The sequence below is a fragment of the Syngnathus leptorhynchus genome, chromosome 22, assembly GCF_054491065.1.
Source record: "Syngnathus leptorhynchus isolate UIUO chromosome 22, UIUO_Slep, whole genome shotgun sequence".
Classification (NCBI taxonomy): domain Eukaryota; kingdom Metazoa; phylum Chordata; class Actinopteri; order Syngnathiformes; family Syngnathidae; genus Syngnathus; species Syngnathus leptorhynchus.
Window position 1 is genome coordinate 6,648,036 of NC_141216.1, and position 25,520 is coordinate 6,673,555.

General features: G+C 45.1%; 4 protein-coding genes across 10 annotated transcripts; 3 read left to right on the forward strand and 1 right to left on the reverse strand.

Moving 5' to 3' along the window:
- Positions 1 to 29: 29 nt before the first annotated feature.
- Positions 30 to 7,152, forward strand: nbr1a (NBR1 autophagy cargo receptor a). The gene is made up of 22 exons (XM_085903366.1): positions 30 to 290; positions 527 to 589; positions 680 to 698; positions 816 to 838; positions 1,188 to 1,370; positions 1,723 to 1,800; positions 1,869 to 2,140; positions 2,224 to 2,343; positions 2,421 to 2,708; positions 3,060 to 3,219; positions 3,559 to 3,807; positions 3,877 to 3,993; positions 4,067 to 4,142; positions 4,234 to 4,317; positions 4,388 to 4,561; positions 4,666 to 4,755; positions 4,833 to 4,903; positions 4,997 to 5,379; positions 5,474 to 5,550; positions 5,686 to 5,773; positions 5,859 to 5,958; positions 6,024 to 7,152. The coding sequence occupies exons 1-22, from the start codon at positions 39 to 41 to the stop codon at positions 6,213 to 6,215; spliced, it is 3,159 nt and encodes a 1,052-aa protein (XP_085759492.1). The 5' UTR covers positions 30 to 38; the 3' UTR covers positions 6,216 to 7,152.
- A 187-nt stretch (positions 7,153 to 7,339) lies between these two features.
- On the forward strand, positions 7,340 to 10,499 carry tmem106a (transmembrane protein 106A). 3 transcript variants are annotated; one of them, XM_085903804.1, is made up of 8 exons: positions 7,340 to 7,548; positions 8,500 to 8,669; positions 8,802 to 8,865; positions 8,938 to 9,091; positions 9,409 to 9,549; positions 9,621 to 9,664; positions 9,730 to 9,783; positions 9,852 to 10,499. In XM_085903804.1, the coding sequence occupies exons 2-8, from the start codon at positions 8,519 to 8,521 to the stop codon at positions 9,958 to 9,960; spliced, it is 717 nt and encodes a 238-aa protein (XP_085759930.1). In that variant the 5' UTR covers positions 7,340 to 7,548; positions 8,500 to 8,518; the 3' UTR covers positions 9,961 to 10,499. The 3 variants fall into 3 exon arrangements, with proteins under 3 accessions (XP_085759930.1, XP_085759929.1, XP_085759931.1); XM_085903803.1 differs by having other exon boundaries at positions 7,341 to 7,548; positions 8,494 to 8,669; XM_085903805.1 differs by having other exon boundaries at positions 7,341 to 7,548; positions 8,494 to 8,669; positions 8,983 to 9,091.
- Positions 10,500 to 10,931: 432 nt separating this feature from the next.
- LOC147039808 (C-type mannose receptor 2-like) lies at positions 10,932 to 13,191 on the reverse strand. Its single transcript, XM_085904188.1, has 9 exons — positions 12,942 to 13,191; positions 12,432 to 12,599; positions 12,247 to 12,329; positions 12,002 to 12,128; positions 11,896 to 11,922; positions 11,651 to 11,818; positions 11,368 to 11,484; positions 11,174 to 11,278; positions 10,932 to 11,104 (listed from the first exon to the last, which is right to left on the reverse strand). Exons 1-9 carry the CDS (start codon positions 13,033 to 13,035, stop codon positions 11,085 to 11,087), a joined length of 909 nt encoding a protein of 302 aa, XP_085760314.1. The 5' UTR covers positions 13,036 to 13,191; the 3' UTR covers positions 10,932 to 11,084.
- Positions 13,192 to 13,973: 782 nt separating this feature from the next.
- Positions 13,974 to 20,843, forward strand: arl4d (ADP-ribosylation factor-like 4D). Of its 5 annotated transcripts, XM_085903037.1 has the most exons (4): positions 15,577 to 15,647; positions 16,430 to 18,628; positions 19,240 to 19,332; positions 19,402 to 20,843. In XM_085903037.1, the coding sequence occupies exons 3-4, from the start codon at positions 19,329 to 19,331 to the stop codon at positions 19,932 to 19,934; spliced, it is 537 nt and encodes a 178-aa protein (XP_085759163.1). In that variant the 5' UTR covers positions 15,577 to 15,647; positions 16,430 to 18,628; positions 19,240 to 19,328; the 3' UTR covers positions 19,935 to 20,843. The 5 variants fall into 5 exon arrangements, with proteins under 5 accessions (XP_085759161.1, XP_085759162.1, XP_085759163.1 ...); XM_085903035.1 differs by lacking the exon at positions 15,577 to 15,647 and adding an exon at positions 13,974 to 14,001 and having other exon boundaries at positions 19,240 to 20,843; XM_085903036.1 differs by lacking the exon at positions 15,577 to 15,647 and adding an exon at positions 14,314 to 14,328 and having other exon boundaries at positions 19,240 to 20,843.
- The last annotated feature ends 4,677 nt before the right edge of the window (positions 20,844 to 25,520 follow it).

Here is a 25,520-nt window from a genome sequence, read left to right on the forward strand (position 1 = left end):
GAGGAGGAGGAGGAGGGGGTGTTGGGTTGCAAGTGCGCATGCGCATAGTACGTCACCGTATTTTTCTCGACGCAGCTGACGACGTAAACAAGAGAAGACAGTCGAGCGCAACAGGGAAATCGAGCTCACCGGCGACAACTCGAATTCAAAGACACTTTTTCGGGGGCTGGGCTCGCGATCGGCCCGAAATGGGGCTCCCTGTTACTATAAAAGTCAATTTCAGAGGGAACGTCAAGAGACTCCTGGCAGGCGACCTGGACAAGCTGGAGTGGAGCTCGGTGGAAGCCTGGGTGAGCTGCTAGCCGAGCGTGTTGGCGCAGTTCGGGGAGAACTAGGCCCAGACGTGGCCTACCCTCGAAAGTGGCCACATTAACCCGCGCAATATTTTAATAGGACGCTTTTAAAAAAAGTAGTAATCGTACGGGAAACGCAAGCGAGATTTTAAGTTGGAACAAAGCTGCAGCGGTCGAGTTTTTAGTGGTAGGAGCTAACGGAAGGTGATCAAATATGTCTGCTTTCATTCCAGATTAAAGCGTCATTCGGAATTAATCACTTTCAAGTCAAGTATTTTGATGAGGACAGTGAAGAGGTAATAGTATTTCAGCCGATTTGACACGTGCTACCACTGATTTGTCTTTTTAAATCATTTCCACATATGTCTTACTCCTTATTTCTTTAGATTTGCATCAACAGTCAAGGTGAGACATACTTGTTTCTTCCTCCAGAACTGAGCCATTTTGTTTCAAAAAATGAAATAGATGACGCAACGTGATGCCTTTCCAATCACTTGACTAAGAATGTTGTTGTTATTTCAGACGAGTACGAGGAAGCCATCAAGGTATTGCTGATTTCTTGAACTTTTATTGTTATTATTGTTATAATTTTCTGAGAAAACTGAAAGGTAGTATCATAGACAAGAATGATGCAGAGGTGTTGTCATCACTGAAAGATGTCATTCTTTCATGATCCCTAGCATAAGGGCCGGTTAAATGTTTGATTTTTATCAAATTGAAATGATGTCAAGTGTTTTTATAAATGTATTTTTTAAGATTAGGCTATGAATAACATCTGTGATTGTGTTTATTTTTTCTGTTGATGTTTGTTGCTAAGCACAATAAAGTTCATTCTGTGTTCTATTCTATTGTTTACCGTGCGTCATCGTGATTCGTGTGCTTGTTTACGAGCAGAGTGCCGAGAAGCAAGGCAACCACCTCATCATGAACGTCTACAAGATGAAGGGACAGGCCTGCGGTGGACCTCTAAAGACCGAGGTCAAGGAGCTGAAAGGGGACCTCCGACCGGCACCGCCATACCCGTCGCGCGTCAAGACAGTAGAGAAGGGCACGCAGGTCACCCCAGAGCGAGAAGCTGTAAGTAACCGAGAGATTTTCCTCGTGTTTGCACGTATGAGTCATAGGTCACCTAGTCAATGAATGACGTGTGTGACATTGCAAAATTAGGACAGGAACTTGAAAACAATCGATCGTAATCAATGATAAGTCTAAAACGAATTTGAACCAACAAAAAGTCATTCATGTCCACGTCTACAACACCGTGTCCTTATTAATGTGGCAGTCCAGCTTTGCTGTCAATGACAACAATGCCGACCAGTTTTTCCACTTTGGGAACCTGTTGCTAAGTTGCGTGGTTGCAATTTGCTGAATAGTCACAAGGTGTGCTCACATATGTATGGCTGAAGTTTGCTTTTGCTTTGCTCCTCAGGTGACTGCCAAGGACAACAAGGGGTCCAAAGCAGAAGATGAGCCTCCTCCCATGTGGTTCAGATCCTACATGGAGAAGGTAAATGTGGTCCTCACGTTATATTTACCGTCCCCCTTTCACCTGGTGCTAATGTCCTCGCTTCACAGTTTAAAGATGAAGTGGTGAAGGAAGTGGTTGAGCGCATGTGCAGCGACTTTTCCGGCCAGTGTTGTACGCACAAGTCTCCCGCACCGCCGCCACCACCGCCTCTTGAGGTCAGCGGGCCCAGTTGCGCTCCAGTCATGGGGCCCAGGCCCGGACCCCCCGCCACCACCGAGGGGCCCAAGCCGGGCCCGTCCACCTCCAGCGGGTCTCTTGGCTACACCCCAAACTGCAGCAGCTGCAACAAGCTCACCTCTGAAGGGGCCTACAAGTGCAGGTAGAAAGCACAGTCAGGCGAAACATCTGCATCACTTCTCTGCTCATGTTGCCCTTTTTTTTTTTTTTTTTTTCCCCTACCAGTGTTTGCCCGTCCTGCATCCTGTGCGAGATGTGTCGTCACAGCCACGACCCTAGCCACAATCTCGTGAGAACCAAGACACCCCTGTCCATCCCCGAGCATGGAATGTCAGGAGAATTGAGGTAAGTAGCGACCATTATTGTTATTATTATTTTTTTAACATATTAACAAAAGTCTGTCTGATCACATCCCGATCCAGGTTCCCGAGACGAGGAGACAGAACGGTGCGCAAGGCCGAGCGACAGCGGCTCAAAGCGGAAAGGAGGCAGCTGCGAGCCGAAGTGAAGGAAATCAAGAAGAAACTCAGATTGGAGAAGCGGGGCTTGCAGTGGAGCGGGCCCTCCACCTCGGGCCGAGCCGCCGCCCCGACTAACATGGCCTCCGCCTCCACCCAGGCCCCTGCCCCGCCACCCCTGCCCGCTGCATCAGACACAGCCTCAGGTCCCACCCCTGCCCCGGTCCCCGACCCCCAGGCCTCCAGTCCAGAGTAAGCGCCGCCTGGGAGGGGCGTCCAACAAGTGCTGGGTACCTCAAATCCAGCATGGATGCAAAAAGTCTTTTTTTTTTTTTTCTCCCCCCACAAAAATGCCACCTTTGTAATCTAGTCTGTATGAGTGTGTCGCTGGCTGCTCTGCGCTGGTGGGAAATTGTCGGAACTACCTCGGTGTGAAAACTGCTGCTGCTGCTGCTGCTGCTTCATAGATTTTCTAAGAGAAATGCTTTTGACCTGCCCGCACTCAAATCTGGGCCGTTTTTTTTTTTTTTTAATGGTAGACAACAAAAAGATGAGTGAGAACGCAGGGCTGTTTTCAACAATGCTCTGTACACTTGAAACTAGGGGACCCGGGGCCTCGCACGCCTCCTTGCTGCCCACTATGGCCGCCTTGTTTCTGGATGAAAATCTGCCGGACGGCACCCGTCTGGAACCCGGCACCAAGTTCATCAAATACTGGAAGATGAGGAACTCGGGAACTATCAGCTGGACCCCCGAGACCAAGGTACCCCTTGCTTTCCATCTGCCCCTCCAGAGGACAGCCTTCACTCTTTGACCCCCCCCCCTTTTTCCACTTTGAGCTCCTTTTCCTCCTCTTAACATTTTCTCGACCATCTAATCTACTCACAAAAATTTGATTTCGGGTGAGATTTCAGGATGAACTGCTCCAGTTTTATACTGCGGAGTCTTTCTTGTGGCATTTTGGGGCTATGCTAAAGGCGGGAGGTGTCCAGTTTGAGTTGCGTATATTTTGGCATCTCGATTTGCGGTCGCGCACCGCTTTGTGCACGTCCTGCTATTTTGTGTGTCCCATGTGTGTATGTATGCGCGCTCGTGTGCCCAGCTGGTGTTCATGTGGGGCAACCTCGGCCTGGCGTCGGAGGAGAGGAGGTCGGTGCCCGTCCCTCTGCTGCTGCCGGGCCAAGTGGGCGTGGTCAGCGTGACCTTTGTGGCGCCTGTGATGGAGGGCACGTACACCTCCCACTGGCGCCTGGCGCACCGCGGCCACCAGTTTGGGCCGCGCGTGTGGTGCAGCATCGTGGTCGAGCCCGGCAACGGCCTCAACGCGCTTCAGCATCACCGGAAACGGCTGGTGAGTCATTCATCGGTTTTCTAAAACAGCCGTAGTGTCGCTAACGTTGCCGATTGTGCGCTTGTACAGAAAGAGCAGCTGAGGCCGGGGACGAAGGATGAGGAGGTCCGGTCCAAGGAGGGTTTGTGCGTGGACATTAGCCACAACGGCTTCTTCCTGCCTTATGTGGACCTGCTGACCGCTCAGGTGTGCACTTCACACTACGCACACACAATGGCAGATTCAATATGACCCCCCCCCGCCCTTCCATCCTCATCAGGATCTTTTGTCCTTTGAGTTGATGGATATCAACATCGTGCAGGAGTTGGAGAAGGTTCCTAACAACACTCCCGTGGGTAAGAGCAGCAGAAACTGGAGTTACCCCCCTATCACTGATCTAAACTTCATCTTTGGTGTGTTTTGAATTTGATTTTCTTCCTCGCTTAGATCTGACGCCTTGCATCTCCCCTCTGCCTCATGATGCACCAGTGGCGCAGATCAAAGATGACACACAGGTCCAAAAAATATTTGGTAAGCAGCTAAAAGGGTCAATTGGGCGCTGTTGGCGTTCAGGTTTAGTAAAGATGTTTGTCATCTTCAGGAGGAAAACCTAAGCACCCATGGGAGGCGGCGGCCCAGGACGAAGAACACGAGGAGGAGATCAGCGGCGCTCAGTTCCTGTGCGAGACGGTCATGCGCTCCCTCACGCTGGAGGAGGCCCCCGATCACCGGCCGCTGCGCAGGAGCCAGCAACAAGCTGGCCGCCAAACACATGGTGAGGATGCTGCGTTAGCTACTCGAGGACAGAAATAAGACAAAGTGTTTCATGATTATTATTATTTTTTTGTCTCCCCCAAAAAACCTTTTTGGGACTTTCAGTTTCTTTCCTCTCACGCGGTCCACATTTCGGTCTTGAGAAGGAGCCGTCGCCTGTGAACGGCGAGCAAGAAGTGCTGACAACATCATCAGGTTGGCACAACAACTTTCCATCACCTGTAACCATCTGTATCATCACGTGACGAGTATTTTCTGTTCTTCACAATAAGCTGAGCTGGACGAGGACGAGGATGATGAAGATGACGATGTGAAGGATGAGAAAGTGGATGACTGGGATGAGGTAACCAACATGTTTCACCTTCAAAGTGCCTTTAGAATAAAAATTGCCGCACATTTCCAAAAAAAAAAAAATTAATCATCTGATCTTCTTCAGGTGAGCAGCCAGACATCGTCGTCCTCCTCCTGTGACGACTTCATCATCGTCCTCCCCGACTGCTTCGACACGAGTCGTCCGCTGGGGGAGTCCATGTACAGCTCGGCCATGTCGCAGCCCGACGCCGTCGTCACCGCCACTCTAGCCAGCCCCGAACCCTCGCGAGAGGAAGACTACGCCTCAGACGAGGACTCGCCGCTGCCGGGAGAGGAAGGCAAGGAGCGGATGGAGGATGACAAGAACCTGACGTGCGACGCTCCACCGTCGCCCGCCCTCGTCATCCACAACAGCGTCAACCAGATGCTGTGCGCCTCGCAGACCCTGGACGCCGCCACGCTCACCCCGGAAGTGGTGCCCCCGCCCCCGGCCATCTACTCACCCAGGTGAGGCGCGCTTCTTCCTCAACGCAATCTCGATATGGTAGCAAACAGCTTCTTGTCTCAAGTCACCATTTTTTTTTTTTTTGTGTCTTTTCAGGTCAGAGGCTTTGTACCTCGCAGAGGACGCTTGTCACACAGTCGACGAGTCGCACACGCCGAGGGTCCACGCCAACGGTGAGAGACAAAGGGACGTTTGAGTGAAAAGGAAATAATACGCCTCCGGTGATTTGCCGCGTCGGCTGAAAAGGCGCTCTTCCTCTTATCTAACACAAACGTGTTGTTGTTTCTCTTGTTCCTTATTTTTTGCAGTTTCATCAGGTCTGTCCAGATCTGCTGGATCAGCATCCAGCGCCTTCGAGACATACAACCCCAGACCCGGCAACGCGTTGCAGCCGAGGTGAGTCTACCTTCGCCCTGCTCCTCTTCATCTTCATGACGTTTCATTATCACAGCTGTGAGAGGGTAACTCGCGTTCATTGCAGGGGTCAAGGAGGCCTCACCGAGGGTCTGGTCAAGGGGGCTCTCTCAGTGGCCGCATCTGCATACAAGGCTCTGTTTACTGGACCCAACTGTCCCATCCAGGTACATCACAGAGAGCAATATATTTCTCCCAAATGATCCAATTAACATGTCCTGTGGCTCTACAGCGAGGCGTGGACCCGGCGGCCCGCCAGGACCCCTCCCTCATGGCCATGCTTTTGGAGATGGGTTTCCGAGACCGCCGTCTCAACCAGCGTCTTCTGCGCAAGCACGGCTACAACCTTCTGCACACTGTTAACGAGCTGGTGCAAAGGGCCGAGGACGCGCCGCCCGCACGCGCCGTCCAGGCACCCCACTGACGGAAAGGCGCTCCATGATGTCTTTTCTCCCCCCCCCTCCTTCTTTTTATTCCTCTTCGATGATATGTCGAAACGTATTTAAAGGGTGAGCAGAGTTTGGACCAAGCGTGCTAGTGAAGAGCTGCTTGTAGATGATTCCGATTGACGGTTAGCTTTATATGTGGGACGGAAATTGAGTTAGTCTTAGTGTTTTTCTACGGACGTCTTCTTTCTGATGGGGCTCGTGCTAGCATCTCTTTTCCGCCCCATGGTACCAATTTCTGCTCAGACAGGGTTCCAAATACTTTCCTGATTTTAGCTTCAATCATCCCTTTGGATCAAATTTGCCTCCTTTACTGAACCGGGCTGGTAGCTCTCAGTGGAAAAGCGATGGGAGCGCGAACAAACGCTCGAAAAAGTGCAAATAGCAACGCAAGCCTTTTCTCCGTATAACCGTAGTCCACTTTGCCTAAACAATGCAATCTTTTTTGTATCCAAGTACTGTTCTCTTTTAGACGTTGACGTGTGGAATGTATACAAAGAATATATACCTAAATCTATATTACCGCGGGAGTTTGGAGTGGTGTCCCGGTGGTCCGCTTGACGCCTTCTTCTCGCGCTTTCACCAAAACCTAGCGAAGCTCGTATTAGCAACCCGAGATGTCTCTGCAAACAACACATTCCTCAAGCTCCAGTAGTACCAACACCTTTTATTATAGCTATCATTATTATTGCCTTTTTCTTCATACAGTTTCATCACTATTAATGATTAAGAGTTGCTGGTTCTGCGCCGTGTGGTTTTGAAGCGGATTCCTATTCCTTTATTGGAGTGAGTGTGGTTTTGAGGTATCGTGTTGTCCGTGTCGTGCTGACTGTCGACTTCCGCTTGTCAAATGTTTTGCAAACACTTTCACAACCCTTCTGCTGTAGATCCCCCAAATAAACAATTTGCACATGACTTGTATCTCACTGGCGTGTTTTATTTTTGGTTATTAATATGTTATCACAGAGTAACAAGTAGCTGAGAAATGAAACTGAATTGAATGGAAATGACTTTGCATGAGGCTTCATCTGAGTCATCATGATGTAGTACACACGTTCTGCCGTTAGATGGCAGTGTATACAGACACTTGAAGAAGGCGGAAGTGTTCCTCCCACGTTTAATTTGTTTATAGCAAGAATGACACTGAGCACGAAAGACAACACGAAATAAGAGTTTAAACCTCGAAGGAAAGTACCAGAGATTTTGTCGCTTAAAAGGTTTTTTCTTTTTTTTCGAAAGTTGCAGTTCACAAAGTAGCTTGGAAAGAGAATGACATCTGCAGTTTGATACGAAAGACTTCGCTGATTTTTGGTGAGTAGTTTTGATCCCCTCGATAAACACAATTCACTCCAAATAAGCTTAAAAGAAATCGAAATGTTACTAAGCTACACTAAACCTCTCATGTCGATTGAAGCAATATTGCAAACTATCGATGACATTTTGATTGCACAGGTGGAATTGGTGCATTTGCAAAAAAAACAGCCAAGTCATGCGGTGAAATCTGCTAGTATTCAGAAATATATATTTTTTAAATATTAATTCCAGAGTGTGTATTTGTACAGTCTATCTTTTTTGGATTAATGCAAAGTCATGTGCACAAAGCTGCAAATATTTGACAAAACTAAACGTGTACGTGTCGGTGAGAAGACGCCCAGGAATGACGCATACAAATTAATACGAATCATTTTATTCCTTGTCTAAGCGTTATTTTATATTTAGGACAGCATAATGCGTTCTGGCAAATTTACAAATAAAATAAAACGTCACAGAAACTAGATCGGGTCATGACGGAGCGATAGCGAGTGGTCAGAAAAGTGACGTATTTATTTGGGAGCCTGATTAAAGTAGTTCCCGTTGCTCATAAACAAACATAAATAAATAGTTCCGACAGCTCAGCCACATTTTTTAATTCATAAACAAAAACGTTCCAGATTTCTCCGTTTTGTGCCTATTCTATTGGAATTTAAATATAATGTGACATTATTATACGGTTAATTATTTGACAGCTTGGAAACAACTGTCTTTTTTTTTTTTTTTTTCCAATGAAAGTACAGAAACTGACAACATATATAGCATTTTTCGTGGCAGAATGATTATCTTTATTCATGGGTTTATAAAAATCTATTCAATGTGTCACCACTGTGTCACAAAGGTATTTTTATTGGTTCTGTATGGTACATAGAGTAGCCAACTTTAATTTTAATTTCCATATATAAGGGGAAAAAAAGTCAGCAACTACGACTTTTGTTTTTGAAGGGTTAGAGTGAGCCAGCTAGGTGTCATGGTTCTGAGCAAGTGCACAAGCGGGGAGTCCAGTCCGGACGGGGAGACCGAGTCTGAAACGTTGAAGGCGATGAAACATTTCCCACGGTACGGCTCCATCGTGGGAGATACCTGCCCCACCTGTCGGGGCACTGGACGAATTCCAAGAGGTTTGTTTCATGCTTAAAAAAAAAAAAGAGCACATTATGGAAAATGTCAAAACATGTAGAAATTGGTTTGAATTGTTCAAATATTATTTCAGTTCTTATAAAAGGGTCATCAATGTGGATGGTCATTTTCAGGACATCAAGACCAACTGGTTGCCGTAATCCCGTGCAATGATAAAAGACTCAAACCCAGACGCACGTAAGAGCGATCCAACGCAAACGTGATTATTATATGATCACTTGTATGGTTAATATTGCCCTTCCACCGCAGGAAGTTGTACGTGTGCGTGTCCATGGCGCTGTGTCTCTTCCTCAGCTGCCTCATCCTCTTCTTCCTCTTCCCCCGGAGCATCACGCTGACCCCCGTGTCGGTGCTGTCCGTCATGGTCTACTTCACTCCGGACACAGTGCAAATGGAAGTCACGGTGAGCCCACGCGCCAAATGACATCATCGTATATGCAACCACTCCAAACTAAACACCAACTTCCACTTTGCCAACACTTGCTTTATTAAAACTAAGTAAGGACTCAACCACAGAGGGTGTGTTGTATAAAACTCAAATGCAAAATCATATCCCTTAAATCAAAACAGTGGATTCATACAATGAATGATTGGTGGCTTTTTGCCTTGTGCTGTATTGCATTCACATGACCGACTCCTGTAAAAGTGGACAAAGGTCAAAGTTCCCCTCAAAGACTTTTCCATGATGGTCTTGTCCCCTTATTATTTTACATCCTTCAGAATCTCATCAGAGTCATCAACGACAACTTTGTTCCAGTCCAAATCATGGCGCTGGACGTTCAGGGTCTGATCTCCCGCGTGGTGGTGGGCAAAATCAAGCTGTCCAACATGTCGGCCATCCCATCACGCTCGGACAAATCGGTAAATTAAAAAACGTCAAAATGTGTTTTTATTTATATTTTAACTTCTCCCCCCCTCCCTCACTTTGACAGTACACGTATAAAATTGACCTGCCAGTTACCGATAAAGGCCTCAGGTGAGCGAACATTAAAATCTAGTGGTCTAACTTGGAGGTGATGTAACACAGTCAATGTCTTCCAGTACTTATTGCCAGTCCAGCGTCATCAAGATCCACACCTTATTCCTGGAGCTGCAGTAAGTCTCAAGGCCACACGAGGGCGCTCGTACTGCATCAGTTTTAATTAACTCCTCTTTTGTCCCAGGATGACCATGAACATCTCATACTTGTCCCACACCGAGCAGCTCTCCCTGGAGACCTTTGAGTACATCGACTGCGGCACCAACTCCACCATGCCGCATCCCGTTAGATAAGCTTGAGCATTTTTTTTTGTCTTTGTATTTCAAGAGCAGTCTTTATGAAAGAACTCAGGAGTATTGTTAAGTGTCCAGTGTGCTGTGTGGATTAGATGAGCATTAAATATCACCCCCCCCCCCCTCACTTCCTCACATCTGGGCTCTGTCGATTAAGATGTTAAAAACGGGTATGCGTACACCCTACTTTGCTGTGACCAAAGATACACCTTTGTGAAAATATTTTGCACTTTTTTTTTTTTAATGTACCAAGTCAATTTCAGCTTTGACACATTGAAGGGAATAAAACTAATTCAAGTTTGTGCATGGTAATTGAAATGTCCAGTATTTAGATGACTAACAGTATTTATGATCATTATTTTGATGTGTTCATGTTCAATTTGCTGTTTTAATCATGGAATAAATTTAAATGTTGAAATATATAAACACTTGTGCATGACTTGCCATTGTTTTATTTACTGTTTGTATTGAAGATCTTTTTATGTACATTTTAATTTTTTGTCCCTAATTGTGACTAATTTACTAAATAAACTCTTGTTGCCAATGTTTATTTTTGATTTTCATTAATGGCACTATGAAGACAGACGAAATGAGCCCAATTTAATTGAATCAAATGATTGAGACGCTATTGAGAAGTTAGCTGTTTGTAGCTGAAGTACATGTTTGACCATTTTCAAGACGTCTGAGCATTAATCGGAATTGCATTGAAACAGCGACACTATGTGGTCGTTCAGGAGAACTGCAGCTTCAGCATAAATACACCATTTACAATTTTATTCCATTACCTCTTCAGTTATAAACTTTCTGACATCAAACAAGCATTAAAAATTGCGTTTTACTTTTATTTGCATCAGCATTTACAGAAATAATTGGTTTTTGGAAAGGAAGAATCATTGGGTTACATAATCAAGCACAGAAAATCTAAAAGTATATATGAATATTCTTTTCAAACGTAAGAAATAATTCAAAAGTCATAGTCGAAGCAATCAAAAGCTTTATTGAAGCAGAATAGATAACATTTTAAAGGAACTTAAGATGGAAGACTTGGCACGAGGCAAGTCCCACAGGTGAACTGCATGTTTTTGTAGTCTTCCATCTCAGAATAACTTCCAGTCACAAGCCAGTCAATGTTTCGCTGCCTTTTCTACCGGAGGACACCCAAAGATGGACGTGAGACAGCAGCATGCGGCAAGAACAAAGCGCACCATCTTACCTTTCTTGCAAATGAAGCCTTGAAAGTTGACGCAGTCGTCTTCCTTCCAAACGCTTTGTCCAACGACGAAGGAAAGACAGCGGGGAGAAGAGTAGGGCTCTTCCACTTTTTGGTAAATATAGAAACAATCTTAAATTCTATATTTCCCCATATCATACCCAATAGATAATCCATAGGCCAGCCCTAACAAGAACCTGTACTCCAATGTATGTAGGGGGGGGGCTGTGATCTGCCGTTCCACCAATACTCTCCGTCTTCGCTCTTGCCGTCCATCCACAGAGAGATGCCGTTCCAGAAACCCTGAAGGTAGGCTACAAAAGTCCATTATCATCAGGTCGAGAGTCAGCGCCGATATCGAGCAGTTACCAAAAGTACTTAAAATTCCCCATTGGGGGGGGGGAATGAGATAAATTACATTTTTTTAAAAAGCAACCTATATATATCATTTTTTTTCTTTAAATCACATGAAATTCGTACCGTGCAGGAAGGTTTGTTCCTTGAGATCAGTGATGCGAAGCAGGTTCCCGTCCTTCACATAGCATATCTGTTGCGCCTCATCCCAAGTTGTCCAAAAGTTGTTGTTGAACCAGTAACAGAAGTTGTTTGAGGGGTTGCTCACCCACCAACCGCATTCGTCACTCCAAACTTCAAACGATATGCCATTTGAGGACAAAGTCGTATGTGTCAGAAAATGTCTGCCATCGTGTGCTATAATACGTCACCTGGCTGCTTTAGATTGGGTGTCTGGCCTTTTGGGTGGAGGAATGAACAGTGCATATCAAATGAGAGAACATTAGGAGATAGTTTAGGCGGTAAAGGCTTCTGTACCTTTTTTACAAATGAAGGAATGTTGATTGCTGCAATAGAAGTAGTGGAATGTATCAGGCATGGCCATCCCTAGACAATGGGGTTCCTCCATTACCTCCAAGTTGACACCGTAGTAAGGGTTTTCGTCCTGTTCAAAGGGTTAGGGTGAAAAGAACATTTAAAATTGGTAATAGCCCATTCCAATGATGACAAAATGATTCAAATCAAAGTTAGTTTTGTGTTTTTAATTTTTTTTTGTCACTTACTGCCTCTGTTCCATCACTGTACATTGCCTTCTTTCCCTTATACTTCTTCACTCCAAGCCAGGTGTTATTCGACTGGATGTGAGCTTCACAAAAGGAGAACATCATCTTAAATGCAAAAACGGTAGCTAACCTCGCGGATGCTGCAACGGAATAATTCCCGACATTGTCAGTTAAGTAACGCTCACCTTTCACAAAGTTGAGCTCGTAAGCAGAGTGGAGGCTGAGCAAGTGACTTTTCCTTGAGCTGCAATAATTCTCAGCAGCCTCCCAGTCAGCTTTCTGGTTTTTATTGTCAAACTCAAAATAATAACAAGAATTATGGAACTCCACTTCATCAGGGTTGCACTTGTTTTCTAGTGGGTCGCAGTTGATTGGTAAAGTTAGAAAACAAAAGTAGCTTTAAGTGCATTTTCACAAATAGCGCCACCACTATTTCTACTCGCATAATATACTTTGTTATCCACAAATTTAAACTATAGTCCAATTTATAATAATAATAATAATAGTAATAATAGTAATAATAATAATAATAGTAATAATAATAATAATGATGACTATAATAATAATAATAGTAATAATAGTAATAATAATAATAATAATGATGACTATAATAATAATAATATCAATAATAATAATAATAATAATGATGACTATAATAATAATATTAATAATAAATCCCGTATGGATTGACTCACCAGAAGTCGTGCGTGCGACAAGGGTAAGTAGCGCCTGCACAAAAAGCCATCGTCTTGCTTTTATCTTTAGTGTCCCACGGTTAAGGGCAGACATTGTCACCAGTTGGGCGTACGAGCAAATGATTTGTTTTCTTCTATGCGGTTCGAGGAGTCCGAGCAGTCAGCGAGGAACGCTTCAGACGTAACGGCGCTTTCCTCATGTCAACACCAGACACGCTTGAGTTTAAAACCTCACGGGATGAAAGCCCATTAGGTCATAAAAGTGCATCATTACGCCCATATCGTGATTAGTAATGAAATGATAAAACCATTTCGTCCAGCCTCTGATGTTACCACGTACAAGTCGCGTGAAACAAATTACGAGCAACAAGAACGCAACATTGAGAAATGATAAGATAGACTTTCATTATTTCTAATAATAACTTTTAGATTACTTTTTGTACTACGAAAACGTATTTTGAGGGGTACCGAATAACAGTCCACTTTATTAGGTACAATTCAGGCCCGATTCTCTCAAACCTCATCCCTACCTCCGCATTGTTTGTGACGTCAGTCATTGACGCTCTATTAGGCACACCATCATGCACCTAAATTATGTATGTGCACACATTTATCTATAAACAAACGAGTTTCAAAATGTTGAAATTACTCAGGCAAAAACACAGCTGACAGTCATTGAAACTACAGTATAAAAATTTCCATCCATCCATCCATCCATCCATCCATCCATCCATCCATCCATCCATCCATCCATCCATCCATCCATCCATCCATCTTCTTCCGCTTCGGGTCTCCCCAGCCACTTCATCCAGCTCATCCCGGGGGATCCCAAGGTGTTCCCAGGCCAGCCGAGAGACACAGTCTCTCCAGCGCACCCTGGGTCGTCCCCGGGGTCTCCTACCGGTGGGACATGCCCGGAACACCTCCCTAAGGAGGCGTCCAGGAGGCATCCTGATCAGATGCCCGAGCCACCTCGTCTGGCTCCTCTCCACGTTTCATTTCGGCCGCTTGTATCCTGGATCTCGTTCTTTCAGTCACGACCCATAGCTCGTGACCGTAGGTGAGGGTAGGAGCATAGATCGACCGGTAAATCGAGAGCTTTGCCTTTTGGCTCAGCTCTCTCATCACCACGACGGACCGATACGGAGTCCGCATTACTGTCGACGCTGCACCGATCCGCCTGTCGATCTTGCGTTCCATCCTGCCCTCACTCGTGAATAAGTCAAAGTCAAAGTCCGCTTTATTGTCAATTTCTCCACATGCCAGGCACACAAAAAGATCAACCCCAAGATACTTGAACTCTTCCACTTGGGGCAGGATCTCATCCCCGATCCGGAGAGGGCATTCCATCCTTTTCCGACCGAGGACCATGGACTCGGATTTGGAGGTGCTGACCCTCATCCCGACCGCTTCACACCCGGCTGCGAACCGCTCCGGTGAGAGCTGGAGATCATGGCCTGAAGAAGCCAACAGCACCACGTCATCTGTAAAAAGCAGAGACGCGATGCTGAGGTCCCCAAACCGGACCCCCTCAACGCCTCGGCTGCGCCTAGAAATTCTGTCCATAAAAATTATGAACAGAATCGGTGACAAAGGACAGCCTTGGCGGAGTCCAACCCTCACTGGGAACGAATCCGACTTACTTCCGGAAATGCGGCCCAAACTCTGGCATCGGTGATACAGGGACCGAACCGCCCTTATCAGTTGGCTCGGCACCCCGTACTCCCGAAGCACCCTCCACAGAATCTCCCGAGGGACACGGTCGAATGCCTTCTCCAAGTCCACAAAACACATGTGGACTGGTTGGGCGAACTCCCATGCACCCTCGAGGATCCTGCCGAGGGTGTAGAGCTGGTCCACTGTTCCACGGCCAGGACGAAAGCCACACTGCTTCTCCTGAATCCGAGGTTCAACCTCCCGACGGGCCCTCTCCAGCACCACTGAATAGACCTTACCAGGGAGGCTGAGGAGTGTGATTCCCCTGTAATTGGAACAGGTGTTTTGTGGACTTGGAGAAGGCGTTCGACCGTGTCCCTCTGGAGATTCTGTGGAGGGTGCTTCGGGAGTACGGGGAGCCGAGCCAACTGATAAGGGCGTTGAGGGGGTCCGGTTTGGGGACCTCAGCATCGCCTCTCTACTTTTTACAGATGACGTGGTGCTGTTGGCTTCTTCAGGCCATGATCTCCAGCTCTCACCTGAGCGGTTCGCAGCCGAGGATATGAAATACATTAGTAAATATGATGTCACGAGGTGGAATAGAGCAGGGCGACCAATTGCAGCTTGGACCAGGGTTTATTGAGGAAAAGGTGACTTGGAAGGGAAGATGAGGGGGAACAGACAAACAGGAACTGACAAACTAACATAACTGACCGACCGACAGACTGGCTAACCGAAACAGACTTGACAAAGACAGGAACCAAAAAGACATCAGGACAACAGACACATAGTGGAACGACTGGGGACGAGACGTGACATATGAATCTTTTTAGATAAAGAACAAAAATTGCAAAACTTTAAAAGTCCAAAATCAAAGTCATAACATATTTTCTCGTCATATATTATATTAGTTAAAACAATAAAAATAAATAAATTGAGCAACAGGTGTCGCACAGTGTTTTCGTCACTTCCGTTTTTGATGCGGCATGGCACGCCATTTTGCGTCACTCTTCGCGCTCCCCCTTTGTAATTGGGCGGGAAGCAATAAGGGTAAGACGACTCATCCTTTCAGCAATTTACTACAATTTTTATTTTGGAACTTGTAATGTGCTTTTATTTGTTAAGAATACAACACAAATAAACATAGATATGAGCATATACGCTACGCTTGTGTTACGGTGTTCAAGACCAGAAAAAATAATGCAGAAACTTGTTTTTTAAAGATGGATGTTGGCGTCCGATATGGTGAAAGTTAGTTGTTTTTGCTACAAACATGTCGACGTAGATTTTCTACGTGTACTCCGAAAACATACACGGTTGAAGACTCCAAATTGTCTAATTGTGAATTAGTGATGAATGAATGAATTCGAAGCACCTGTATATCAAAATGGTGGATATATAATTTCATGGAATGTTGAAACACAAGATTCGAGGATGAAAGATTTTTATTGCCTCCTTTTGTGGCCTGTGTCCAAGGTAATTTGTATTTATGAAAGATTTACATCAAACCTAACAAAACAAAACAAAACAAAACAATGGTTCATTACGCCGACCTGCCCTTCAGACGTCTCAAAATCTTATTAATGTGTTATTTTGAGTGCTGCAATCGCGCAACATTTCAATCTTTAAATTCAACCAAAAATTCAACCAGAACATTTCAAAGACTAGTTCGGCAATAGAAGTATTAAACAATGTGAAGGGCACATTTATGTAAAGTGGCGGCTAGATTTTTTTGGTTTGGCTGTCCAACACTTCCCAAGTGTGAATTGTGTTGCAATGTTATTTTTTCCCCTGTGTAAAATTGGTAATCAATATAATTCGTATGATTACAGATATCAATGTGTTGTATGGCTGAGGCATCTGTCTATTGAAGTCTGAAGAAAAAGCGCACATTCAAAGCTGGGATACTGAGTTTGTCTTCACAAGGACCATAATGAGGAGAGTCCAAGAAGATTTCCACTGCCTGACTGGATCTTCAAAGATCCTGTCATACTGCCATGTCGTCACAGCATCTGTCTGGAATGTCTGAAGCAGTGGTCGGAGGAAAAATGAAATGGAGTGTGTCCAGTCTGTAGAAGAAGATGCTACTCCATGGATTGACTTCCCAACTTGGCACTGAGGAATAGACATCTGCAGCTTCCATGAAGAGAAACTGAAACCTGTCTGTTTAGCCCATAGGGGGCTCTGTGTGCCTCATCAGCAGAGATGCAAAAATCCACACTGGCCACGTCTGTCCCCTCGAAGTTCCGCAATATCTCAAAGAGACAATCCAGTAAGCACTTGAGGATGCAAAGAAAAAAATGGGACATTACACAAACATTAGAAGCGTACATCAAGGTGCAGAGGGAGCGTGTTGAAAACAAAATTAGGAGCTTCATCGCTTTCTGTAGGTTGAGGAGGAAGTCAAGTTGTCTGCTGTGAAGGGAGGAAAAATGGAAGAAAAGTCAAGATTCTCAAGGAAAAGATTGAAGTTCTCAATAGAGAAAAGGCCGCCCTCTCACATTTCCTTGATGAAGAACTTCCAGACTGCAATGAGCAGAATCTAGCTGGTGCCTGACCGGCCCGAGTGGCCCTCAAGAGCTCTGCCGAATAATGGTCATGGTGGAAAGAGATGGTCATCTACATTCAGCGCGATTCTGGACCGAAACATGGCCGATCCAAAACATGGCCGATCCAGCACTCGGTCCGGCCGATGATTTGACCAGTGTGAGTCCGAGAGCAACCTCCAAAGATCTCAAAGAGGACAGACATCTTGGATCTTGAGGTGAGAGACTACAGAAACGTGAACATATTTTCATTTTTGTTTGATCATATCGGCAGACAGTGCTGCCCCCAAAATTGCCCAAATTTATATTTTTTGTAGTTTCTTCACTTTTGTATTTTTAATTATCTAACATGAAGATCACACAAAAAACTCATGAGGAAAATGCAGTTTTTAAATGATTTAAGGTGAATAGTTATACAAAACGACCTGGCTTTGTGAGAAAAACTACTGACCCGCATCAAATGTGTCTTTTTTTTCTTTTAAAAACAAATATTTGGCAGTGTGACATTTGTCACATCCCTATTAATTCGAAATTTGTAAATTATGTTGAATAATATGCAAGTGTGTAAGAATTAAAACCACTTGTGCGATAAGACGTCTTTCTGTAAGAGAAGATGAGCCTTTGCAAGATTTTACTTTGTTTTAGAAGAACAATTCTGTAATATATGTGGTATATGTTTTAAAAAATATATTTTGTCATTTTGTGTGATCCCAAAAACATGCTTGGTAGGCCGATTGAGCACTCCAAATTGCCCCTAGGTGTGAGTGCGAGTGCGGATGGTTGTTGTCTCTGTGTGCCCTGCGATTGGCTGGCAACCAGTTCAGGGTGTCCTCCGCCTGCTGCCCGAAGACGGCTGGGATAGGCTCCAGCACGCCCGCGACCCCCGTGGGGACAAAGCGGTTCAGAAAATGGATGGTTGGATGGATGGATGGATGGATGGATGGATACTATTACCCTTTTAGTTAGGCATTCTTGTATACACATTTAATTCTATCAAGTTTCTTGTTGTGTGCAATGGTTACCACTAGGTGTCACTAACTAACCATCCAAAATAACTGGACTTGGTTGTACCGAATGGAAAAGTATCAGTCATTGAATACCGATTGAATGAAACAAATTTGCATGTAGTTTAAGATTGCATGAAAAACTTTACCAATTGTTCCCCACAAAGTGTCATATGACGCATTTAAACGAGATAAATGCCAGAAAAGACGCCACATAGCGCGCATTCGTGAGTGCTCTGATGTGGCGTGACGTCACCAAGGCTCTTGAGTGGACTGCGTTCGTGGCGGCGGCGGCGGCGGCCGAGAAGTGAGCGACTCAGTGTTGCTCGTGGACCACCGCGGCAGGGTAATCCAGTCGTGTGATGACTAAGTGCAATATGGATGCGTTTGAAGACATTTGTGTCCTTGCGCACGTTGACAAGTCACACTTGTGCCTGGCGATGCGTTCACGGGCTTGAAGAAGATAGAGACCTCGTTCAAGGTACGTACTGAACAATACATGTTTATTCCTTAATGTTCATGTTTTTAGCCATGTAACAATTGTATGCATGCTTGCATTGATTTAATTTTAAACATAAACCCGGACTGCCATTAAAAGATGAATAGACGTTTATTACTTGCGTGCATGCATAACTCAGTTTCTGTAGTGCTGTCAGCGTTTTGAATTAAATGCGTATAAACAAGCAGTAGAGAGGTTTTGATAGAAATCAGGATGTCAACAACCGGATTAAAGCATCATTGCCATCTGCATGCATGGATGCATTCAGTCCAGTGCTGCAGTGAAATTAACGTGTGAGGTTGAACAGCCATTTAAGAGGATTAGTTTTGGTAAATGAGACACCGGACGCCTCAATTAACTTGCTTTTGACTCTCGCAAAGGAATATTGCATTATCTGCTAGTCCGTCACGTCACTAGCACAGATAGGTGAACAAACATGCAATAGTTGTCGTACTGCGGTATGATATATTTGATTTATACATTTTACATAAATGATAATTTGAGAATTGCTCTAATGTGATACAGTCACTGTCATATCTCTTGTGTTTATTTGTGGACATTTTAAGCACTCTCTATCTTTATTTTTTGTTAAGGTTGGTGATCCTATCTGACATGCAGACCTTGTAAAAAAAAAAAAGCCCAAGGGGATCAAACTAGGAATCCTCACGGAAGCCACGGAATTATGGGTAACTTCCTGAGTGACATGCCGCCTCCCGGCTCCTTCCTGCCTGGCTTCAAGTGCCTCCATGTTGTAGTGATCGGGCTGGACTCAGCTGGAAAGACCTCTCTGCTGTATCGGCTCAAGCTGAAGGAGTTTGTGGAAACCATCCCCACAAAAGGCTTCAACACAGAGAAGGTGAAGGTATCGGTGGGTGGTTCCCGAGCCGTCACCTTCCACGTGTGGGACGTGGGTGGCCAGGAGAAGCTGCGGCCGCTGTGGAAGTCTTACACGCGGCGCACCGATGGCCTGGTGTTTGTGGTGGACGCCGCCGAAGCCGAGCGCATGGAGGAGGCCAAAGTGGAGCTCCACAAGATCAGCCGCAGCTCGGAGAACCAGGGCGTGCCCGTCCTAATCCTGGCCAACAAGCAAGACCTGGACACGGCGCTATCCGTGGGCCAGGTGGAGAAGCTGCTGGGCGTGCAGGAATTGAGTGCTGGAACGTTACGCCACGTGCATAGCTGCAGCGCGGTGGACGGCCGCGGCGTGCAGCAGGGCCTGGAGAAACTTTACGACATGATTCTCAGGAGGAGGAAGATGGTCAAGCACAGCAGGGGGAGGAAGAGATGAAAAGCATGGAGGATGGATGAGGAATCTCACAATATTGACTGGTGGCAGCAAGAAGCACAGTTCCACTTGCAGAAGAAGATTAATTACAGTCATAGGAAAAAGCTGCAATCACAACCCAATTTAATATCAACTCATGTCAAACTCAATTTGCAACATTACCCTTAAAAAAAGTGTGGTGTAGTCTCTTCCACGAACAACCCTGGCAAATTTTGACTCCACCCCAACATACGAAGATCAGAAACAACATCCGCGATGTGTCACTTTAACATATTTGCATGACACCAATTACTACTTTCCTATTATCCAGGGTTTTGCCCCTATCCTAAGGCATCTTTCCATGACAAATATAAAACTTTGTCTGGAAGTCGTGTAAAGGCAACTTTTTTTATGATAGTTTCCAAAAAAATAAGTGAATAGGCGCTTTCATAGCATTGGTCTTCCCAAAGTAGTTTTTTCTCCAGTAGTTTTCTTTTTTTTTTTTTTTTACAAAACTAATAAACCTATGAAGCTAGGTGAGTACGTTTGTATTCCTCTGGCAGCATGATGACTGAGGAGGATACGAGATAATTGTTAACATATTTCTAATCTGACAGACCAAATGAATTCAATTTTGAGCCGCAATAAGTAATTGATAAGCTAGCTCACAAAAAAAGTCACCTATTTTGATATTCTCGTTAATATTTTCTGGTCTCCTTGGCTAGTAAACCTTTCGTGACATTTTTATAGACTTCACCAAGTGAGTCATGTAGAAAATGTTTTTAACCATCTTGCTGTTTGTTCTGCAATGTACAAAAACTCTTTTTAGCGCCCGTTTGTGGTCATGCGATCGGAATGCCACGACGAAGAGCACATAGAACCTGTTTGTTTTTGTAACCCTGGTGAATGAATAAATCAAAGCACCACACTTGAGACATTGTCATCTTTTCTGTAAGTGCATGCACTTACGATGATCGATCCTTTAATCAATATTGAAACCAATCCAACACAGCTGGTGTAAAGACCAACATTTTTTGAAGGTGTGGAACCATCTGGTGTATTGACATATTTTCTGTTAATTCCATTTGCTTTGCCAAAATTGCAACAAAGCCTAATATCAGCAGTACGTTGTTAAGCCGTGTATTTGTGTGTGTCTGTGTATTCTTGCGCCACATGAAAAGGCAGTGAGTAATGACTTCAAATTCGTCCTTGGCAATTTTGCACTTGGACTTGCGCGACCTCCATGTCCAAACTACCTGCGTCTGCAAGCTCATTAAAAAAACAAAAGTTTCTCAAGGATGTCTTTAGCACAATCGTCCCTACACAGCATCTGGCCCGCTGACTTCATTAGCATTGTAATGTAGCAGCAGCAGACCACAGATACTGTGGAAGTGTCAATCAGCCCAGAACACACACTGTGACTCTGGACTACTTTCTAGGAAGTCTTAATTCTCATTTAGTGCCCTGTCGTTAAGTGATCCATATTCAGTATTTCTGTTTTGACATTTTGCCAAAACCCTTTGGGATGGATTCTGGCTCACTCAAGATAAAGAAAAAGGATACATTTGGTGTAATAAGCTACAGTGAGTTGTACCAACCTCACACTGAGCATGTGACTGGCTGCCTTCCCGTATTGCAATCATGGTTCCCTGCGGAGGGAAACTGATCATTGTCTCCTCTGCACAGTCTTTGCTTTGTTTTGCATAGTTTACTTTTCAAGCCCTCCCGTTGTTTCTTACCTCGCGCTCTTGACAAGATCCACAGCGGGTGGGCAGGAGGCTGCACGGTGGTTTAGGTTGTGGAAGCATCCCTTGAATTATTGGACGTAAAGCAGAGTGACTGGCTCATCTCTGGCCTTTCGAAGGAAATGGGGTGTGGTTCTCAGCATGTTATCCCAGTACTCAATCTTGTTCATTCTTTCTGAAGGTAGAGATATTTTCCAAACTACCATGTATAGTGTTCGGGTCACTCCCAAGTCTTTGGAAAGACCTTGTGACACATTGTGGTCCTGTTCTCAACCACAAATTTTGAGAGAACTAGTCTTTGGACCTCAGTTGTAATCACAGTGCCTTCAAATCCCCACACTGTCTTGCACTGATTACAAAGAAACAATCTCTGGAAGAACCACGTATCACTGACCCATGTTGATCCGAAACCTTTCATTCAGTGGGGTGTCTCTGAAGGCCATGTTCCGGAAAAACAGGCCCTGTAGCTTTTGGCGTAATCTTCCTCAAAGTCCACATGATGGAATACAGACCCCAGCACCTCGTAACGCCCCTAAACAGGCGTGAGACATAATTTTCTATCACCCCGGCAACCTGACTTCATCAGTCCCCGAAGGGCGATGAAGGGGTCAAAATGCTTTTGTGGCAGCATGTCCGATCCACTGGAGGTTACCAAGGGGGCAGGGAGATTATTAGAGTAGAAGATCAATACCGGAGTCTTGAGATCTGTTGACCCTTGTGTTCGTATTCACTGTGCATGTTGGTAGGGTCACGTGATGACCGTGTCTCAAATTTCTCACACCCTTTGAGGAGCTTCGGAATTGTGAGGAAGGTCATCTTTGCCGGACGTAAAAGGTCCGCAAAAGGTTGAAAAGGAACAGTGTTGGGGGGGGGGGGGGTGCTGGATTAGTAGCTCGAGCTTTTATCCCTCACAGATCGTAAAGCTGCCACTTGGCACCCATTTAAGAGGTTTGTACGCCTGATTGAAGGGTGGGGGGTGGCGGGGAAGGGATTGGGAGCGAAAGCGAAAGCTCGACTTTATCGGCAGGCTTTTGGTGACTTTAGCGTGACATTGTCACCTCTCTTCTGCCATATGGTGTCAACAGTTTTTATTCATCCATAAAGAGGACATTCATTTTTATTTATGAATATAAATAGAATGCAAACTCCAAAAGCATGTCATTCTTTGCTTCAGGGAAGCACGTGAAAACGATGCACTCGGATGAAAATTTGCCTCTTGTCCAGCTGCAGGGTTGAAACATGACTTCATGGATGACCTCATCCTTTGTCCTTGCACTGGGTGAATGTTGAGTCACGTTTCTGATGTCCCGATGAAGTGACGCTCTATCAACCGGTTTTGGAACATCTGGCAGTGTGTTTTCTTTGGAAGCGATTCATCCTGTTAGGATTACGCATGCAGGCTTTGTCACCTCAAGTCGATCCAGTCCAGAAATTAAGACACGTACTACAAAGATGACTAAATTCAAAGCCGAGTCAACTTTAATCTTTGCACGTGGCCTTTGTTGACACAATGTCCTGCGTAGACGAGTCTGATCCAAACTCAGCGAAAAGGTGAGACCCCAGCTGAGGAGGTTGCTCGGATCTTGGTCAGATGTGGGGACAGCTGCATAAGATGGCCTCATCTTTTTATTCACCTTGTGAAAGGAGTGAGGACATGTTTTCTCAGGAATCATGAACCTAAAAACATGTTTATGACTTTGACTTTTGTTCTTCAGCTTTCACCTGTCTTGTAATCCCAATCAACGCTTAGAAACTCTTTCAGTCTTCTGTGTGCTTTTTGCATCTACCATGAAAGCCACTTTTCATCCATCCTCTTCCTCAAAATATTGTCCAAACCAAGACCGTGACAAAAACGTTGGCCATGGGACCGAACACGATAATCACCTTGGCCTGTTTCGGTTGTACCCTCACAACTTAGAATGAGCAAACGTCACGACTTTCTGAAGAGGAACCCATGCAGAGCAGATCTGGTATTTGAGGCTTAATCATCCAAATGAGGCCACCGTAGTGGCCTTTTTGTTTGTCCCCATCCAAGCTCGGCATTCCTTTTGTTTTGTCCATTCTCATGTTGTTGTATCAAAGATGGCACTGTTTGTAGATTCCACATAGGCCTCCCAGACCAAAAATTCGAAAACACCGAGCTAGCATCCGTGACTATAATAAGATCGAGGAAGAAGGAAGGGTGCATGATGCATGCATTGTGTCCTTGTGGCCTTTATTTGAATCCTCCTTATGTTGCCTCCAATGATCTGTGGCAAAAACAGCCTCCAACCCTCTTTCATCAGGAACATATTAAACTCAGAGAAGTGTGAAGTTCTATCAAGGTCATATTGCTCTTATAGGCAAATGATGCTTCATACTTTTTTTTTTTAGTCCTACTAGAGCTGGGAACATCACAATTACGCCTTTGTTATGCCACGGCAGGGGGAGGAACACATTATCACTTATCAGGATGTAATCTCCTCCAGCCGCCGAGGTAAAGTAATATTTTCTCATCCTAGCTGCCAGTCGCTGTCACGAGACAGCAGCTCGGCGGCGAAGGTGAAGCAGGAGGTATAACGCGGGAGGCGCTCGGTTGCCTGGCAGTCGCTCTCCGCTCGGGGCAAACATGACAAGAACTCCCCTGACAGCCTCAGCTGCTGCAGTGCAGGAGGAAGCGGCAGGAGCAGATATACAATTACAAGTGCAATGACAAGTCTGCTTTTTCATTCTTGTACTGTAACATTGCACGGAATCCCCTATTGCCTCATGAGTATTCGGTCGAAAGCCTAAGAATAGCAAGTTGGTTGTAGTTTGGGGGTTTGAGCCACATTGGGTATAATGCGCAATAACTCATCTTTTTCACATGTGGCGCTTGGTACTGTACATTCCTGACGTCAGGAAAGATTTTTTCCTGGAGTGTCTGGAGAGCTGCTTGTGTTGCCTCCAGATGCTCAAACCAAAACACTGGGTTCATGCTTTCCTCCCAGAAGTAGGTTGCCCTCTCTAATCTGCCCAGTAACATTCATACAGCATGCATCTATGAGTGTGTTGGTCATGTGTAAGCATGCATCAGCGTGTATGTTTGCAGTGAGTGGGCAGGAGTGGGAGGAAGAGGAGGAGGAGGAGAAGGCCAGCGCTAAAAGCTTGAACAAAAGCTAAAGATAGCGCAGCGCTCGCAGGCACTCAGCGCCCCGCTTGTCAAGGTTGCACAAACTCAACACGAGCGTGTCCTGACAATCTCCACCAACCTCGGTCCAATTATCTTTCCAAAAAAAAGCTTTGCACCAAACGTTCGGGTCTAGTAAAATGTCAATTCTAGAAATTCTCTCATAGTATCTCACAGTACCTCATTTTGAAAAAAAAAAGGGAAGGAAAATGTAGATCAGGGATTTTTCTTTTTCGATTAGTATTAGCACACCTCCAATTGTTCCTCCTCTTAATGAACCAGTTTAGCACTGAATCTATCTGATGGAGGGAGTGGGGGGGGGGGGACACACACAGATGGTTGTGTCCATCACCTCGTGTAGAAAAGTCCATTGTCGAAGCCCAAGACGAATCACCGACTCTTACAAAAGCCCGTGTGTGAATGCGGCTCACATTGATTGAGATGGCTTCTTTCTACTATTAAAAAAAAAAGATGCTTAAAAAGGCCTTGAAGGCAACCCGTGCACGCTCTATTGTCATGCGTGCAGAGACCATCTGGAGAAGTCATCAAGAATCTACGAAGAGAGCCTAATAAAAACTCCTTTGCACACTACGGGCTAAATTTCCATAAAAGCCAAAAGTATTGAAGTTACAGTTTAGACGCTACAATGCTGCACTGTCAGTCTTTGCAGTTTGTTCTGTTTTATGTGACGGCTTTAACGTGTTACTTAAGACTGAT

What these genes read in the sequence shown, in the direction of transcription:
- nbr1a (XM_085903366.1), top strand. Translation starts at nt 39, where the DNA reads ATGCGCATAGTACGTCACCGTATTTTTCTCGACGCAGCTGACGACGTA. An exon ending in CCCCAGGCCTCCAGTCCAGA is followed by an intron (nt 2,709 to 3,059) that starts GTAAGCGCCGCC and finishes ACTTGAAACTAG; the next exon opens with GGGACCCGGGGCCTCGCACG. An exon ending in AGCTGGCCGCCAAACACATG is followed by an intron (nt 4,562 to 4,665) that starts GTGAGGATGCTG and finishes TGGGACTTTCAG; the next exon opens with TTTCTTTCCTCTCACGCGGT.
- tmem106a (XM_085903804.1), top strand. Translation starts at nt 8,519, where the DNA reads ATGGTTCTGAGCAAGTGCACAAGCGGGGAGTCCAGTCCGGACGGGGAG. An exon ending in CACTGGACGAATTCCAAGAG is followed by an intron (nt 8,670 to 8,801) that starts GTTTGTTTCATG and finishes GGTCATTTTCAG; the next exon opens with GACATCAAGACCAACTGGTT. An exon ending in CATCACGCTCGGACAAATCG is followed by an intron (nt 9,550 to 9,620) that starts GTAAATTAAAAA and finishes TCACTTTGACAG; the next exon opens with TACACGTATAAAATTGACCT.
- LOC147039808 (XM_085904188.1), bottom strand. Translation starts at nt 13,035, where the DNA reads ATGTCTGCCCTTAACCGTGGGACACTAAAGATAAAAGCAAGACGATGG. An exon ending in TGTCGCACGCACGACTTCTG is followed by an intron (nt 12,600 to 12,941) that starts GTGAGTCAATCC and finishes GCGACCCACTAG; the next exon opens with AAAACAAGTGCAACCCTGAT. An exon ending in ACCCAATCTAAAGCAGCCAG is followed by an intron (nt 11,819 to 11,895) that starts GTGACGTATTAT and finishes TATCGTTTGAAG; the next exon opens with TTTGGAGTGACGAATGCGGT.
- arl4d (XM_085903035.1), top strand. Translation starts at nt 19,329, where the DNA reads ATGGGTAACTTCCTGAGTGACATGCCGCCTCCCGGCTCCTTCCTGCCT.